At 52.7% G+C, this 18080-nt stretch overlaps 1 protein-coding gene across 3 annotated transcripts in view; it reads left to right on the top strand.

Moving 5' to 3' along the window:
- Positions 1-2073: 2073 nt before the first annotated feature.
- INPP5F (inositol polyphosphate-5-phosphatase F) overlaps positions 2074-18080 on the top strand; it is a 261116-nt gene continuing 245109 nt past the window's right edge. For 2 of the 3 annotated variants that reach the window (XM_075348133.1, XM_075348132.1), the window contains exon 1: positions 2074-2299. In XM_075348133.1, the coding sequence (XP_075204248.1) occupies positions 2203-2299 (97 nt within the window). In that variant the 5' untranslated portion in view covers positions 2074-2202. The remainder of the gene's footprint in view (positions 2300-18080) is intronic. The other variant, XM_075348134.1, reaches the window with a different exon arrangement.

The following is an 18080-nucleotide window of genomic DNA, read 5'->3' as shown; positions in this document are numbered from 1 at the left end:
CCTCCCCTCCTGTCCTCTCCTCTCCTCTCCTCTATCCTCCGCTCTCTTCAGGCCTGTCCTCCCCTCTGTCCTGTCCTCTCCTCTCCTCTATCCTCCGCTCTCTTCAGGCCTGTCCTCCCCTCCTGTCCTCCCCCTCCTGTCCTCCCCTCCTCTCCTCTCCTCTATCCTCCGCTCTCTTCAGGCCTGTCCTCTCCGCACGCCTCCCCTCTGTCCTCCCGTCCTCCCCTCTGTCCTCTCCTCTCCTGTCCTCCCCCTGTCCTCTCCTCCTGTCCTCCCCTCTGTCCTCTCCTCCTGTCCTCCCCTCTGTCCTCTCCTCCTGTCCTCCCCTCCTGTCCTCTCCTCCTGTCCTCCCTCCTGTCCTCTCCTCCTGTCCTCCCCTCTGTCCTCTCCTCCTGTCCTCCCCTCTGTCCTCTCCTCCTGTCCTCCCCTCTGTCCTCTCCTCCTGTCCTCCCCTCTGTCCCTCCTCCTGTCCTCCCCTCTGTCTCCTCTGTCCTCTCCTCTGTCTCCTCTGTCCTCTCCTCCTGTCCTCTCCTCTCCTCTATCCTCCGCTCTCTTCAGGCCTGTCCTCTCCGCACGCCTCCCCTCTGTCCTCTCCTCCTGTTCTCCTCTCCTCTATCCTCCGCTCTCTTCAGGCCTGTCCTCTCCGCATGCCTCCCCTCTGTCCTCTCCTCCTGTCCTCCCCTCTGTCCTCTCCTCCTGTCCTCTCCTCTCCTCTATCCTCCGCTCTCTTCAGGCCTGTCCTCTCCGCATGCCTCCCCTCTGTCCTCTCCTCCTGTCCTCCCCTCCTGTCCTCTCCTCTCCTCTATCCTCCGCTCTCTTCAGGCCTGTCCTCTCCGCATGCCTCCCCTCTGTCCTCTCCTCCTGTCCTCCCCTCTGTCCTCTCCTCCTGTCCTCCGCTCTCTTCAGGCCTGTCCTCTCCGCACGCCTCCCCTCTGTCCTCCCCTCTGTCCTCTCCTCCTGTCCTCTCCTCTCCTCTATCCTCCGCTCTCTTCAGGCCTGTCCTCTCCGCATGCCTCCCCTCTGTCCTCTCCTCCTGTCCTCCCCTCTGTCCTCTCCTCCTGTCCTCTCCTCTCCTCTATCCTCCGCTCTCTTCAGGCCTGTCCTCTCCGCATGCCTCCCCTCTGTCCTCTCCTCCTGTCCTCCCCTCTGTCCTCCCCTCCTCTCCTCTCCTCTATCCTCCGCTCTCTTCAGGCCTGTCCTCTCCGCACTCCTCCCCTCAGTTCTATCCTCTCCTCCTGTCCTCCCCTCTGTCCTCCCCTCCTGTCCTCTCCGCTCTCTTCAGGCCTGTCCTCTCCGCATGCCTCCCCTCTGTCCTCCCCTCTGTCCTCTCCTCCTGTCCTCCCCTCTGTCCTCCCCTCCTGTCCTCTCCGCTCTCTTCAGGCCTGTCCTCTCCGCACGCCTCCCCTCTGTCCTCTCCTCCTGTCCTCCCCTCTGTCCTCCCCTCCTGTCCTCTCCGCTCTCTTCAGGCCTGTCCTCTCCGCACTCCTCCCCTCTGTCCTCCCCTCTGTCCTCTCCTCCTGTCCTCCCTCTGTCCTCCCCTCCTGTCCTCTCCGCTCTCTTCAGGCCTGTCCTCTCCGCACGCCTCCCCTCTGTCCTCTCCTCCTGTCCTCCCCTCTGTCCTCCCCTCCTGTCCTCTCCTCCCCTCTATCCTCCGCTCTCTTCAGGCCTGTCCTCTCCGCACTCCTCCCCTCTGTCCTCTCCTCCTGTCCTCCCCTCTGTCCTCCCCTCCTGTCCTCTCCGCTCTCTTCAGGCCTGTCCTCTCCGCACGCCTCCCCTCTGTCCTCTCCTCCTGTCCTCCCCTCTGTCCTCCCCTCCTGTCCTCTCCTCCCCTCTATCCTCCGCTCTCTTCAGGCCTGTCCTCTCCGCACGCCTCCCCTCAGCCTTCCTGTCAGTTCTGCGTTCAGTTGTCTCCTAGGTTCGCTCTTTTCTTCAGACGCGTCGTTCTACAAGGTTTCCATGGTGCCAGTAGAGGGCGGGGCTGCTCTCGGTATTACCTGCTGTCATTTACCTTTGCAGTGGGGGCGTGGTCGTAGAACAGTCCAATCGGCGGCGACTGAGCGCGTTGAAGGCGGGGGCGGAACGTACCATGTCTGGTTTCAGGGGTGGGTTCGGCCTGTGCCAAGTCGTGTTGTGAATGTCAGATATGTGATAGCCGTGGACATCACCACACCCGCCGGAGACTGCGGGCTGTAATTTCCGATCATGGAGCTCTTCCAAGCCAAGGACCACTACATCCTGCAGAGCGGGGAGCGGGCCCTGTGGTGCAGCCGCCACGACGGGACTCTGAGCAGCCGCCCAGGTCAGTGTATGGTTATGCTGGCAGGGTGAAGGGGCAGGTGGAAGAGGGGCCGAAGGAGAGGGCTGGAAGGGGAGGGGTTAATGTGGAAGAGGTGATGGGGGTATGTGGCAGAGGGGCAGGAGGGGGGGGGTAAAAGAGGGGGGTGGAAGAAGGGCAGAAGAAGGAAGGGGGGGGGCAGAAGAAGGAAGGGGGGGGGGGAAGAAGAAGGAAGGGGGGGGGCAGAAGAAGGAAGGGGGGGGGCAGAAGAAGGAAGGGGGGGGGCAGAATAAGGAAGGGGGGGGGGGGGCAGAATAAGGAAGGGGGGGGGGCAGAATAAGGAAGGGGGGGGCAGAAGAAGGAAGGGGGGTGGGGGCAGAAGAAGGAAGGGGGGTGGGGGCAGAAGAAGGAAGGGGGGTGGGGGCAGAAGAAGGAAGGGGGGTGGGGGCAGAAGAAGGAAGGGGTGGGGGCAGAAGAAGGAAGGGGGGGGGCAGAAGAAGGAAGGGGGGGGGAAGAAGAAGGAAGGGGGGGGGCAGAAGGAAGGGGGGGGGCAGAAGAAGGAAGGGGGGGGCAGAAGAAGGAAGGGGGGGGGCAGAAGAAGGAAGGGGGGGGCAGAAGAAGGAAGGGGGGGGGCAGAAGAAGGAAGGGGGGGGGCAGAAGAAGGAAGGGGGGGGGGGAAGAAGAAGGAAGGGGGGGGGGCAGAAGAAGGAAGGGGGGGGGCAGAAGGAAGGGGGGGGGGCAGAAGAAGGAAGGGGGGGGCAGAAGAAGGAAGGGGGGGGGCAGAAGAAGAAGGAAGGGGGGGGGCAGAAGAAGGAAGGGGGGGGCAGAAGAAGGAAGGGGGGGGGGGAAGAAGAAGGAAGGGGGGGGCAGAAGAAGGAAGGGGGGGGGGGCAGAAGAAGGAAGGGGGGGGGGCAGAAGAAGGAAGGGGGGGGGCAGAAGAAGGAAGGGGGGGGGGCAGAAGAAGGAAGGGGGGGGGGCAGAAGAAGGAAGAGGGGGGGGCAGAAGAAGGAAGGGGGGGGGCAGAAGAAGGAAGGGGGGGGGGCAGAAGAAGGAAGGGGGGGGGCAGAAGAAGGAAGGGGGGGGGGCAGAAGAAGGAAGGGGGGGGCAGAAGAAGGAAGGGGGGGGCAGAAGAAGGAAGGGGGGGGCGGCAGAAGAAGGAAGGGGGGGGGGGGGGCAGAAGAAGGAAGGGGGGGGGGGGGGCAGAAGAAGGAAGGGGGGGGGGCAGAAGAAGGAAGGGGGGGGGGCAGAAGAAGGAAGGGGGGGGGGCAGAAGAAGGAAGGGGGGGGGGGCAGAAGAAGGAAGGGGGGGGGGGAGAGGGGCAGAATAAGGAAGGGGGGGGGGGGGAGAGGGGCAGAATAAGGAAGGGGGGGGGGGGAGAGGGGCAGAATAAGGAAGGGGGGGGGTGGGAGAGGGGCAGAATAAGGAAGGGGGGGGGTGGGAGAGGGGCAGAATAAGGAAGGGGGGGGTGGGAGAGGGGCAGAATAAGGAAGGGGGGGGGTGGGAGAGGGGCAGAATAAGAAAGGGGGGGGGTGGGAGAGGGGCAGAATAAGGAAGGGGGGGGGGTGGGAGAGGGGCAGAATAAGGAAGGGGGGGTGGAGAGAGGGGCAGAATAAGGAAGGGGGGGGGGGGGAGAGGGGCAGAATAAGGAAGGGGGGGGGGAGAGGGGCAGAATAAGGAAGGGGGGGGGGGAGAGGGGCAGAATAAGGAAGGGGGGGGTGGGAGAGGGGCAGAATAAGGAAGGGGGGGGTGGGAGAGGGGCAGAATAAGGAAGGGGGGGGGTGGGAGAGGGGCAGAATAAGGAAGGGGGGGGGTGGGAGAGGGGCAGAATAAGGAAGGGGGGGGGTGGGAGAGGGGCAGAATAAGGAAGGGGGGGTGGGAGAGGGGCAGAATAAGGAAGGGGGGGGTGGTAGAGGGGCAGAATAAGGAAGGGGGGGTGGGAGAGGGGCAGAATAAGGAAGGGGGGGGGGGTGGGAGAGGGGCAGAATAAGGAAGGGGGGGTGGGAGAGGGGCAGAATAAGGAAGGGGGGGGGTGGGAGAGGGGCAGAATAAGGAAGGGGGGGGGTGGGAGAGGGGCAGAATAAGAAAGGGGGGGGGGGTGGGAGAGGGGCAGAATAAGGAAGGGGGGGGCAGAAGAAGGAAGGGGGGGGGCAGAAGGAAGGGGGGGGCAGAAGAAGGAAGGGGGGGCAGAAGAAGGAAGGGGGGGTGGGAGAGGGGCAGAAGAAGGAAGGGGGGGGTGGGAGAGGGCAGAAGGGGAAAGCGGGGGGTGGAAGCGAACCAGAAGAAAGAAGGGGTGGCATAAGGAGGGGTGGGTGAAAGAGGAGCAGAAGGAGGAGGATGGGGGGTGGAAGAGGTTTCTGAAGTGGCAGGTTGACGGTTGGGGCACATAACATAATTCAATCTACACAAACACTGAGCGGGTCAGTAATATTTATCGTTGGTTTCACATAGACTGTGACAGAACCCCCCGAAATCCAGAACATCCCGTTGTATGATTTCTAAATAATTAATTTGCATTTTATTGCATGAAATAAGTTGATACAATGGAGAAACGGAGCGTAATATTTTGTAGAAACCTTTGTTTGCAGTTAGTGGTCGGATGTTTCCATTAGATCTTGACCAGGTTTGCACACAGTGCAGCAGGTTTTTTTGGCGACTCGTGCATAGAGATCTCCAGATCTTTCAGGTCACTCGTCCTCGCTGGGCACCATTGAGTTTCAGCTTCTCCACAGATTTGCTATTGGGTTCAGGTCTGGAGATTTTCTAGGCCACTCCAGAACCTTGAAATGCTTCTATGGAGCCGCTCCTTAGTTGCCCTGTGTATGTGTTTCGGGTCATGGTCATGCTGGAACACCCAGCTACGACTTTTCAATGCTCTTACTGAGACAAGGGGGTTGTTAGCCAAAATCTCGCTATATCTGACCCCATCCGTCCTCCCTTCAATACGGTACAGTAGTCCTGTCTCCTTTGCAGAAAAGCACCCCCGAAGTATGTTTCCACCCCTGTGCTTCATGGTTGGGACGGTGTTCTTGGGGTTGTACTAATGCTTCCTCTTGAAGAAAAAACAAAAAAGCCGGCACTAAATGTGCACTACAGCACTAAAAATGCCAACTGTACTTATTATAAATTTGAGATTTTTGGCAAAAAATTGCAATTTCTTGAGCTGCCTCGCCACTCCACGGCAATCTCATTTGGGGCAGTCCTAACACTAAAATATTTTCATAAAATGTGCCATACGGCCTCACATAGGAATAGTAGAACTGCTCTTAGCAGCACTCACCTGGTCTATTTCAGTCCCGTACCCATGACTGAGTCATGGCTGTGGGGGGACAGGTCCAGGCAAATGCTGCATGAAGTAAGTAGCCTGTGGAGAGGGCCTGATGACTGAATGTGAACAGTCACCAACCGCCAAAATCTAGACAGGTGGAATACATCCCAAATTGGGGTGCACAGCAGGGTGGGGGTCAGCCACCGACCAATTCAATGAAGAAAAATACTTATAATAAGTACAGTTGGAATTTTTAGTGCTGTAGGGCACATTTAGTGCTGGCTTTTTGTTTTTCTTCATTGAATTGGTCGGTGGCTGACCCCCACCTTGCTATGCTCCCCAATTTGGGATGTATTCCATCTGTCTAGATTTTGGCGGTTGGTGACTGTTCACATTCAGTCATCAGGCCCTCTCCACAGGCTACTTACTTCATGCAGCATTTGCCTGGACCTGTCCCCCCACAGCCATGATTCAGTCATGGGTACGGGACTGAAATAGACCAGGTGAGTGCTGCTAAGAGCAGTTCTACCATTCATATGTGAGGCCGTATGGCACATTTTATAAAAATATTTTAGTGTAGGACTGCCTCAAATGAGATTTGCTGTGGAGTGGCGGGGTGGCTCAAGAAATTGCAATTTTTTGCCAAAAATCTCAAATTTATAATAAGTACAGTTGGAATTTTTAGTGCTGTAGGGCACATTTAGTGCTGGCTTTTGTTTTTTCTTCATAATGCTTCCTCTTCCTCCAAACACAGCGAGTGGAGTTGAGACCAAAAAGTTCTATTTTGGTCCATCTGACCACATGACCGTCTCTCATGCCTCCTCTGGATCAAGATGGTCATTAGCAAAATTCAAACAGGAAATGTGGCGGCATGAGCAGAGGGCCTTAAGTACCCTGCAGGATTTTGATCCATGACGGCGTAGGGTGTTACCAACTGTAATCTTTGAGACTGTGGTCCCAACTGTCTTCATGTCATTGACCAGGTCCTCCCGGGTAGTTCTGGGCTGACCTTTCTCAGAATCATCCTTATCCCCCAAGGCGAGATCTTGCATGGAGCCCCGGACCGAGTAAGATTGACAGCCATCTTATGTTTCTTCCATTTTCTAATAATTATTGTGCCAACAGTTGTTGCCTTCTCACCAAGCTGCTTGCCTATTGTCCTGCAGCCCATCCCACCTTGTACAGGTCTATAACTTTGTCCCTGGTGTCCTTAGACAGCTCTTTGGTCTTGGCCATGGTGGAGAGGTCGTAGTGTGATTGATTGAGTGGACAAGCGTCTAATATACAGGTAACGAGATCAAACAGGTGCCAGTAACACAGGTAATGAGGGCAGAGAAGGAGCTTCTTACAGATAAATAACAGGTCAGACAGAGTGCTTGTGTAACAAAGTTACACAGGCAGCACTCCAAAATACTTGCATCAAGGTGGGGGACTTTAATAGCCCAGTGGTGACGTTCCCTTGTTTACCTTCTATAACGTTCCATCACGTAAGATGGTGCCGGCAAACCCTGACTTACGATTACTCCTGTGCATGTGTAGACATGTGTATGTTAGTAAACTGGCTCCTGCGAGCCTAGGCCCGCTAGTACGCATGTGCCGCCTCTCATATGCTTCTTCCTAGGTAAACGTCCTATGGTGTAAATGCACAGTGGTGACAATAGAACGCCCATATGGTGATTTCCATACTGTGCTGCATGATTAGATCACATAGTTACACAGTTACTTAGGTTGAAAAAAGCCCTCGGTCCAAAAAAGACCTAGGTCCATCTAGTTCCTCTTCCTCCACCAGTTCTACATTTCATCACTAAGTCATTTATAACCCACAATGTTGTGTCCGGAGGAATCCTCCGCCCTGATATAAAGCTGTTATAGTGTCGCCATTACTGCCTCTTGTGGTCGCATTCCACAGTCTGACTGCTCTAACTGTAAAGAACCCTTTCCTATTTAGCTGCCGGAATCTCTTCTCTTCCCCCGCAGTGACTGCCCCTGGTCCTTAGTATTGTCTTCCCCCGCAGTGACTGCCCCTGGTCCTTAGTATTGTCTTCCCCCGCAGTGACTGCCCCTGGTCCTTAGTATTGTCTTCCCCCCGCAGTGACTGCCCCTGGTCCTTAGTATTGTCTTCCCCCCGCAGTGAGTGCCCCTGGTCCTTAGTATTGTCTTCCCCCCCGCAGTGACTGCCCCTGGTCCTTAGTATTGTCTTCCCCCCCGCAGTGACTGCCCCTGGTCCTTAGTATTGTCTTCCCCCCCGCAGTGACTGCCCCTGGTCCTTAGTATTGTCTTCCCCCCCGCAGTGACTGCCCCTGGTCCTTAGTATTGTCTTCCCCCCGCAGTGACTGCCCCTGGTCCTTAGTATTGTCTTCCCCCCGCAGTGACTGCCCCTGGTCCTTAGTATTGTCTTCCCCCCGCAGTGACTGCCCCTGGTCCTTAGTATTGTCTTCCCCCGCAGTGACTGCCCCTGGTCCTTAGTATTGTCTTCCCCCGCAGTGACTGCCCCTGGTCCTTAGTATTGTCTTCCCCCGCAGTGACTGCCCCTGGTCCTTAGTATTGTCTTCCCCCCGCAGTGACTGCCCCTGGTCCTTAGTATTGTCTTCCCCCGCAGTGACTGCCCCTGGTCCTTAGTATTGTCTTCCCCCCGCAGTGACTGCCCCTGGTCCTTAGTATTGTCTTCCCCCCGCAGTGACTGCCCCTGGTCCTTAGTATTGTCTGTGGAAGGAATAAGTCCTGCGCTGTCCTTTATATGGACCACACATGTATTTATACATATAAATGAGATCTCCTCTGAGACGTCTTTTTTCTAAGCTAAACAAACCTAACTTTTTCAACCTGTCGTCATATGGGGGCCTCCATTCCTCGTCATATGGGCGGCCTCCATTCCTCGTCATACGGGCGGCCTCCATTCCTCGTCATACGGGCGGCCTCCATTCCTCGTCATACGGGCGGCCTCCATTCCTCGTCATACGGGCGGCCTCCATTCCTCGTCATACGGGCGGCCTCCATTCCTCGTCATACGGGCGGCCTCCATTCCTCGTCATACGGGCGGCCTCCATTCCTCGTCATACGGGCGGCCTCCATTCCTCGTCATACGGGCGGCCTCCATTCCTCGTCATACGGGCGGCCTCCATTCCTCGTCATACGGGCGGCCTCCATTCCTCGTCATACGGGCGGCCTCCATTCCTCGTCATACGGGCGGCCTCCATTCCTCGTCATACGGGCGGCCTCCATTCCTCGTCATACGGGCGGCCTCCATTCCTCGTCATACGGGCGGCCTCCATTCCTCGTCATACGGGCGGCCTCCATTCCTCGTCATACGGGCGGCCTCCATTCCTCATCATACGGGCGGCCTCCATTCCTCATCATACGGGCGGCCTCCATTCCTCATCATACGGGCGGCCTCCATTCCTCATCATACGGGCGGCCTCCATTCCTCATCATACGGGCGGCCTCCATTCCTCATCATACGGGCGGCCTCCATTCCTTGTAGTGGTCTACTTGCCACCTTTGAACTGACTCTAACTTCTGAATGTTGTTTATAAAATGTGGAGCCCAAAACTGGATCCCATTTTGCAGATGTGGCCTTACAAGTGATTTATAGAGGGGTAACAATACGTTGGGATCACGGGATCTAATCTCTCTTTTTAAACACCCTAGAATCTTGTTTGCTTTAGCAGCTGCTGCCTGACATTGAGTGCTGCTGCTCAGCTTAGGGTACTTTCACACTTGCGTTTATTTCCTTCCGTTACAATCCGCCCTTTTGGAAAACAGCGGAATCCGTTAACGGATTCCGCTGTTTCCCATAGGCTTGTATGGGTGACGGATTGTACCAAAAGGACCTGCGTTGCTTCCGCTGGGCGACGCTCCGTTGCTTCCGCCCAGCGGGAGGAACGCAGCATGTAACGTTATTTTGAGCAGCGGAATCCTCTGGATTCCACTGCGCATGCTCTTCTTTTTTTTTTTTTAAATCAAACTTTATTTTGGCTCGCGGTGGCCCGAACGTTCAGCTGAGCGCCCGGCCGTCGGCAAGCGACAGCGCTCAGCTGAGCCACCGGCATGCCCGGGCGCCGGCAAGCGACAGCGCTCAGCTGAGCCACCGGCATGCCCGGGCGCCGGCAAGTGACAGCGCTCAGCTGAGCCACCGGCATGCCCGCCCGCCGGCAAGTGACAGCGCTCAGCTGAGCCACCGGCATGCCCGCCCGCCGGCAAGTGACAGCGCTCAGCTGATCACCCGGCGGCCGGCTGCAGGGAGCGATCAGCTGATCACCCGGCGGCCGGCTGCAGGGAGCGATCAGCTGATCACCCGGCGGCCGGCTGCAGGGAGCGATCAGCTGATCACCCGGCTGCAGGGAGCGATCAGCTGATCACCCGGCTGCAGGGAGCGATCAGCTGATCACCCGGCTGCAGGGAGCGATCAGCTGATCACCCGGCGGCCGGCTACTGGGAGCGATCAGCTGATCACCCGGCGGCCGGCTACTGGGAGCGATCAGCTTATCGTTTACAATAGTCTGCCGCTGGTAAAACTGTAAAAAAAAAAAAATCAAAACGCATTGCGTTGTTTTGCAGCATCCGTTGCATCCGTTACACAACGCAATGCAACGGATACCGTTCAACGCAAGTGTGAAAGTACCCTTATTTGTAATGAGAATACCCAAGTCCTTCTCCTGTTCTGTAGTCCGGAGGTCACTTCCATTTAATGTGTACGCAGTTATAGGATGGCTCCGTCCTCGGTTCATTACTCCATATTTATCACCATTACATCTCCTCTGTCCAGTATATGCCCATTCTGACATCTTATCCAGATCCCTCTGTAATATTGTATCAAGGTCAGTTTTTAATATCCTACATAGTTTGGTGTCATCAGCAAAGACTTACACTTTACTATTAATCCCATCTACAAGGTCATTAATAAAGAGATTAAAAAGAATCGGTCCTAGTACAGATCCCTGCGGCCCCCACTGCTCCCAGTACATATCCCTATGGCCCCCACTGCTCCCAGTACAGATCCCTGCGGCCCCCCCACTGCTCCCAGTACAGATCCCTGCGGTCCCCACTGCTCCCAGTACAGATCCCTGCGGCCCCCCACTGCTCCCAGTACAGATCCCTGCGGCCCCCCACTGCTCCCAGTACAGATCCCTGCGGCCCCCCACTGCTCCCAGTACAGATCCCTGCGGCCCCCCACTGCTCCCAGTACAGATCCCTGCGGCCCCCCACTGCTCCCAGTACAGATCCCTGCGGCCCCCCACTGCTCCCAGTACAGATCCCTGCGGCCCCCCACTGCTCCCAGTACAGATCCCTGCGGCCCCCCACTGCTGACTATAGCCCATTTAGAGAATGTACCATTTATGACTACTCTTTGTTTCCTATCTTTTAGCCAATTCCTTACCCAGTTGCATATAGTTTCCCCTGGTCCTTGCTTCTGGAGCTTTAGTATAAGGCTATTATGTGGTACAGTATCAAATGCCTTTGCAAAGTCCAAATAAATCCCATCAGCTGCATTACCAATATCCAGATCTGCACTTACCCCCTCATAGAACCCAACAGGTTGGTCAGACACGACTTATCTTTCATGAATCCATGCTGTCTGTCAGTTATTAGATTATTTTCTGCAATATATTTTTGCATGTCATCCCTTAAAATACCCTCACACCTCGCACGCCACGAATGTCAGGATTACTGGCCGGTAGTTGCCTGGATCCACCCTCTTACCTTCCTTAAATATTGGTACCACATCAGCAATCCTCCAATCCTGAAGCACCAACCCTGTTACAAGTGAGTCTAAAAAGATGAGATACAGCGGTCTGTCAATTACGGAGCTCAATTCCCTCAATATTCGTGGATGAATGCCATCTAGCCCTGGGGATTTGTCAATGTTTAATTTACTCAGACGTAGGCGTACTTCTTCTTGTGTTAAATTAATTATATCGGGTGGTGAACTTTGATTTTTCACTTGTTGAATGATCCCTGGAACAGTCAGTTCCTTGGTGAACACAGATGAGAAATGCCTATTTAATATCTCAGTCTTTTGTTTGTCCTCTATAACTAACTTGTTATTATATTTTAAGGGGCCGATACTATCCTTTGTTTTCCTTTTGGCATTAATGTATTTATAAAAGATTTTGGGATTTATTTTAATGTCATTGGCGATTTTTGTTTCAGTAGCTAGTTTTGCTTGTTTGATTTCTTTTTTGCATTGCCTATTGATATCTTTATACTCCTGAAATGCTATTTCTGTATTCTCAGCCTTCAAGATTTTAAACGCCCTTTGTTTTTGTTTTATGATACTTTGTACAGTCTTATTTATCCATAGTGGTTTCTTTTTATTCCTGGACATTTTATTACCAGAGGGTATAAGTTTATTACAGGACTCTAGCAGTATATCCTTAAACTTTCCCCATTTATGTTCAGTATCCCCAGTTACCATGACTTTGTCCCAATCTACACATTTTAAGCTCTTCCCTTAATTTGTTGAAATCAGTTTTCCTAAAATTCCAGGTTTTAGCATTTCCCCTTTGAAATGTTCTATTGAATATTACGTTGAAGCTTACCATATTATGATCGCTGGTGCCCAAGTGCTCCCGGACCTGTGAAGTGCTCCCGGACCTGTGAAGTGCTCCCGGACCTGTGAAGTGCTCCCGGACCTGTAGATCTGAAATTGTATCCGGTCTATTTGACAGGACCAGATCTAGCAGATTATCTCCCCTCGTCGGTTCATCTACCATCTGAGAGAGGAAATGGCCTTGAATGGTAGATAAGAACTTACAGCTTTTAGCACAACCAGAAAATTCTATGTCCCACTGAATGTCTGGATAGTTGAATCCCCCATAATAAGGACACGATGATTATTATTATTATTATTATTATTATTAGCTGCCTTTTCAATTTGTTCCAGCATTTCACCCTCTATTTGTTCAGGTATGTTAGGAGTCTTATAGCAAACTCCAATTAGCATTTTTCCATTATTCCCCTCCCCATGTACATTTACCCATACTGACTCTACATTGTTGCAGTTCCCCCCAATGTCATCATTCAACGCAGGCTTTAGGTTAGATTTGATAAATATACACACCCCGCCACCTTTTTTGTCTTTCCTGTCCTTTCCTGAATGTAGTATAACCCTGTATGTTTGTCACCCAGTCATGGCTTTCATCCAGCCAGGTTTCCGTAATGCCCACCACATCATAATCCATGGTTGACATAAGAGTCTCCAATTCATTAATTTTGTTTGCAAGACTTCTTGCATTTGCCAGTAGACATTTAATCCTATTAACACCTTTATTACTCCTAGCCTCCCTACGTTCCTTGCATGTCCCATCCCCCCCTAATCCTTCATTGACCCCTACCATCTCACTGTCTCTATCTGCTCTATCCCCTTATTTGCTCCACTACCCTCCCTCCCCCCCTGACCCTAGTTTAAAAGCTCCTCCATCCGTCTGACCATTTTCTCCCCCAGCACAGCGGCCCTCTCCCCATTGAGGTGCAGCCCGTCCCTACCGTAGAGCCTGTAGCTGACTGAGAAGTCGACCCAGTTTTCCATGAACCCGAACCCTTCCTTCCTGTACCAATTTCTAAGCCACGTATTTATCTCCCTAGGCTCCCGCTGTCTTTCTAGTGACGCTCGTGGCACCGGTAGTATTTCTGAAAACACCACCTTGGAGGTCCTGGACTTCAGCTTCTCTCCTAGTTCCCTGTAATCATTTTTAAGGACCTTCCACCTGCCTCTAACTTTGTCATTAGTACCAATGTGCACCATGACCGCTGGGTTTTCCCCAGCCCCACCCAGCAATCTGTCTAACCAATCCGCAATATGCCGAACCCGAGCACCCAGCAGACAACACACTGTTCGGCATTCACGGTCTCGGTGACAGATGACCCTGTCTGTCCGCCTATAGAGTCCCCTACCACCAACATCTGTCTGGGCTTTGCTGCACTCCTATTTCCCTCCTTCCTACAACAGTCGTTTTCCTGGTTGCTAGGGGCAATGTCCTGCTGTAGTGACCCTAGTCCTGGCCCTTCATTCCTAATATCAGCCAAACAGGCATATTTACTAGGTTGTGCCAGGTCAGGACTAGGCTCCCTGACACTTTGCCCCCTACCTCTTCTTTTGTTACCCAGCTACCTACCTCTGGGTCTTGACCTTCCCCATCTCCACCCTCCTCCATATCACTGGCCCCAGCCAGAGAAAGCTCAGTGAGCTCTAAACTCCTCTCCAGGTTTGCAATGTTCCTGAGTGTTGCAAGCTGCTTATTTAGATCAGTTACCTTGGCTTCCAAATACGCAACATGCTGGCATCGAGTGCAGACATATTCACTCTGGAACGGCTGCTCAAGGCATGCATACATCTGACAAGATACACACCTGGTAGCATTGTCCATGGAGCAGCTATTACATAGGCATAAACAGTAAAGTAGAAAAACAAAGAGGGAAAAAAAAACAATGGGAAAACGTATAAGGATAAATTCAAACTATGTTCTTGTGTCAAACTATGAGATTGTGTTTAAACTATGCCGCACTTATCTTCAATCCCCGCACTTGATAACTATGAGATTGTGGTTAAACTATATTCATACTCTTTAGGTGAATCAATGTCACAATGTGACTGTAGGAAAGCGAGGGACAAGGGCATCTATGCGGTCCCTCACGCTAGGGATCCCTAGTCTAACCCTAACCTCAGGGTAACCCCTACTAGTGGAGATTCCTGAGTCTCGTGAATGGCTAGCTAATCTGATTTTCCCCTGCCCACCAGGGAAGCAAGAACAGGAAGGTAGCAATAAAAAGACAACAAGGACTAACTTCACAACTGCACACAGCAACAAGTACTACAACCACCTAAGATAGCTGGTCTGGTGAGGTGTAGTGAGCCAGACTAAGATAAACTATAGCTGGCATATATAGGAGGGGAGCAAATGTGATTGGATCCCCGACAACATGTGATCAAAGGAGACTAACAAGCAGAGATTAACTGCAGCTAGCCTACCTATGAACTACCTGTCTGTTGGTTGATGCCTGAGTCTGCTTACGCTGTCACAGACATCAGAGAAGGTATCAGGCGGAGTGTCAGAATCGGTTGTCTCAACAGATCCCTCCCCCGCTAGAACAGTCAGCGATGTTTGTAAAAACCTCCGTGTGACAGTCGTCCGGTCTATTATGAATTGCGCTTGTGATCAGTTATAGATATTACTTTATTGATGTTTTAGCACATTCTGTATGAAATGATGTAACAGTATACATTTATGTGTTATGTACGTTAGTACCTTATGGAATTGACGTGTTTCACTGTATAAATTGTAATTTATGGATTGATTAATGAGATTATATTAAGTCATTAACTGGTCTGATTATACCCTCTTGTCACACATTGGTTTGCTTGAAAAAGATTCATTAGAACCAGAAACGTCGCCACCTTAATGCATGTATTTTGGTGCTGCCTGTGTTTTTATGTGTTTGTTGTTTTTTGGTTTTTTTTTTGTCTATGGCAATGTTTGGATTGGTGCTTAGGGTCCCTGCACCTGTTCCTTTCCTGAAATATTGCTGCTGTTCTAACATTTTTTGTACATCTATGTAGTTATGTACACAACCTCCAACATGGGAGACCGGGGTTTGAATCCTAGCACTGCCATGTTGGAAATAATACCAGCAAGGATCCATAGACAAGACCCCTAAGGCTAAGTTCACATTTCCGCTAAAATGTATCAGTCACAATCCGCGGCTCTTGTAAACAACGGAATCCGTTTAGCGGATTCCGTTGCTCCCATAGACTTGTATGAGCAGCGGATTGTGACTGATGATGCTGCGTTGCACCCTCCGCCCGACTGATCAGTCGTGGAACGTGGCCCCCCCCCCCCCCCGAACTCCGCCCCCCCCCGCACACAACGGACTCCGACAAAGAATTCTGTTCTTTGTCATCCGTTGTACAGCGTTGAACAGCGCATCAGTCACATGCGTCAAGCGACGCATGTGACTGATACAAAACAACGGAAATGTGAACTTAGCCTTACACTAATGCCTACTTCAATAAACATGAGTGTCAGGAACGAAGAGTCATGCCGGCTCGGACATCGTCCAGATTAACAAGGTCCGCTTCTGATGTTGGGGAACCAGGACAATCGGATGTTAAATGGGTTACTGGAACAAACCATACATGGACAAGGCAAGAGAACCTGGGTCTGATGAAATGCTACTGCAACAGCAGACCAAATGAAAGAGGATATAGAAAACACCTGAGGAAACTGGATGGATACCATACTTGCATGTCCATTGACCGAGAAACCACTTGTCACCCAACATTTCAATGTCATAAAAAGGAAGCTATCATCACAACTTCAGATGGATCACCCGCATCTCACATTCACATCACAGGAAGACCAACATGTGCAACCTTCTGAAGATCCTGCTCCAATCCTGCAGCTGATCGGAAACAAAATCCTAGATAAACCAAATACCATTAAACCCAGAGAGGAACTGCCAAGGCTCAGTAGAGGAATACCACCAGACGGTGTGCGAGAAGATGCCAGTAGAGCTGTTGCATCAGTGCCTACCACCACATAACGCTAATAAACTTATCTATGCTACTGCCTCCGCAATCCTGGAAACGCTTTGCTATACAACTAGCAGAAATACGTGCCCCCTTGGAAAAGACTGGAGACACAAGGAAACATGAACAGAAGGGTGTAAAGATGAAGGATAAAGGCCCAGTCACACACGACTTACCAGCGATCCCGAAAACGATGCGACCTGATAGGGATCGCGGGTGAGATGTCACACAGTCAGACCTTACCAGCGATGCAGGAATGATACAGGTCGCAGTAGCCACCTGTATAATGATCTCAGCAGTCACTGTCACCCTGTCACACAGTGTCACACACAGCGATGTGTCCTGCCCAGCAGTAGCCACCTGTATAACGATCTCAGCAGTCACTGTCACCCTGTCACACAGCGTCACACACAGCGATGTGTCCTGCCCAGCAGTAGCGACCTGTATAATGATCTCAGCAGTCACTGTCACCCTGTCACACAGCGTCACACACAGCGATGCCTCCTGCCCAGCAGTAGCCACCTGTATAATGATCTCAGCAGTCACTGTCACCCTGTCACACACAGCGATGTGTCCTGCCCAGCAGTAGCCTCCTGTATAATGATCTCAGCAGTCACTGTCACCCTGTCACACAGTGTCACACACAGCGATGCCTCCTGCCCAGCAGTAGCCACCTGTATAATGATCTCAGCAGTCACTGTCACCCTGTCACACAGCGTCACACACAGCGATGTGTCCTGCCCAGCAGTAGCCACCTGTATAATGATCTCAGCAGTCACTGTCACCCTGTCACACAGTGTCACACACAGCGATGCCTCCTGCCCAGCAGCAGCCACCTGTATAATGATCTCTGCAGTCACTGTCACCCTGTCACACACAGCGATGTGTCCTGCCCAGCAGTAGTGACCTGTATAATGATCTCAGCAGTCACTGTCACCCTGTCACACAGCGTCACACACAGCGATGTGTCCTGCCCAGCAGTAGCCACCTGTATAATGATCTCAGCAGTCACTGTCACCCTGTCACACAGTGTCACACACAGCGATGTGTCCTGCCCAGCAGTAGCCTCCTGTATAATGATCTCAGCAGTCACTGTCACCCTGTCACACAGCGTCACACACAGCGATGTGTCCTGCCCAGCAGTAGCCACCTGTATAATGATCTCAGCAGTCACTGTCACCCTGTCACACAGCGTCACACTCAGCGATGTGTCCTGCCCAGCAGTAGTGTCCTGTATAATGATCTCAGCAGTCACTGTCACCCTGTCACACAGTGTCGCACACAGCGATGTGTCCTGCCCAGCAGTAGCCTCCTGTATAATGATCTCAGCAGTCACTGTCACCCTGTCACACAGTGTCACACACAGCGATGTGTCCTGCCCAGCAGTAGCCACCTGTATAATGATCTCAGCAGTCACTGTCACCCTGTCACACAGCGTCACACACAGCGATGTGTCCTGCCCAGCAGTAGCCTCCTGTATAATGATCTCAGCAGTCACTGTCACCCTGTCACACAGCGTCACACACAGCGATGTGTCCTGCCCAGCAGTAGCCACCTGTATAATGATCTCAGCAGTCACTGTCACCCTGTCACACAGTGTCACACACAGCGATGTGTCCTGCCCAGCAGTAGCCACCTGTATAATGATCTCAGCAGTCACTGTCACCCTGTCACACAGTGTCACACACAGCGATGTGTCCTGCCCAGCAGTAGCCACCTGTATAATGATCTCAGCAGTCACTGTCACCCCGTCACACAGCGTCACACACAGCGATGTGTCCTGCCCAGCAGTAGCCACCTGTATAATGATCTCAGCAGTCACTGTCACCCTGTCACACAGTGTCACACACAGCGATGTGTCCTGCCCAGCAGTAGCCACCTGTATAATGATCTCAGCAGTCACTGTCACCCTGTCACACAGCGTCACACACAGCGATGTGTCCTGCCCAGCAGTAGTGTCCTGTATAATGATCTCAGCAGTCACTGTCACCCTGTCACACAGTGTCACACACAGC

Source organism: Anomaloglossus baeobatrachus, chromosome 5 (assembly GCF_048569485.1).
Source record: "Anomaloglossus baeobatrachus isolate aAnoBae1 chromosome 5, aAnoBae1.hap1, whole genome shotgun sequence".
Taxonomy (NCBI): domain Eukaryota; kingdom Metazoa; phylum Chordata; class Amphibia; order Anura; family Aromobatidae; genus Anomaloglossus; species Anomaloglossus baeobatrachus.
The sequence above is the reverse complement of the archived record's forward strand: the minus strand, read 5'-3'. Positions and strand labels throughout refer to the sequence as shown.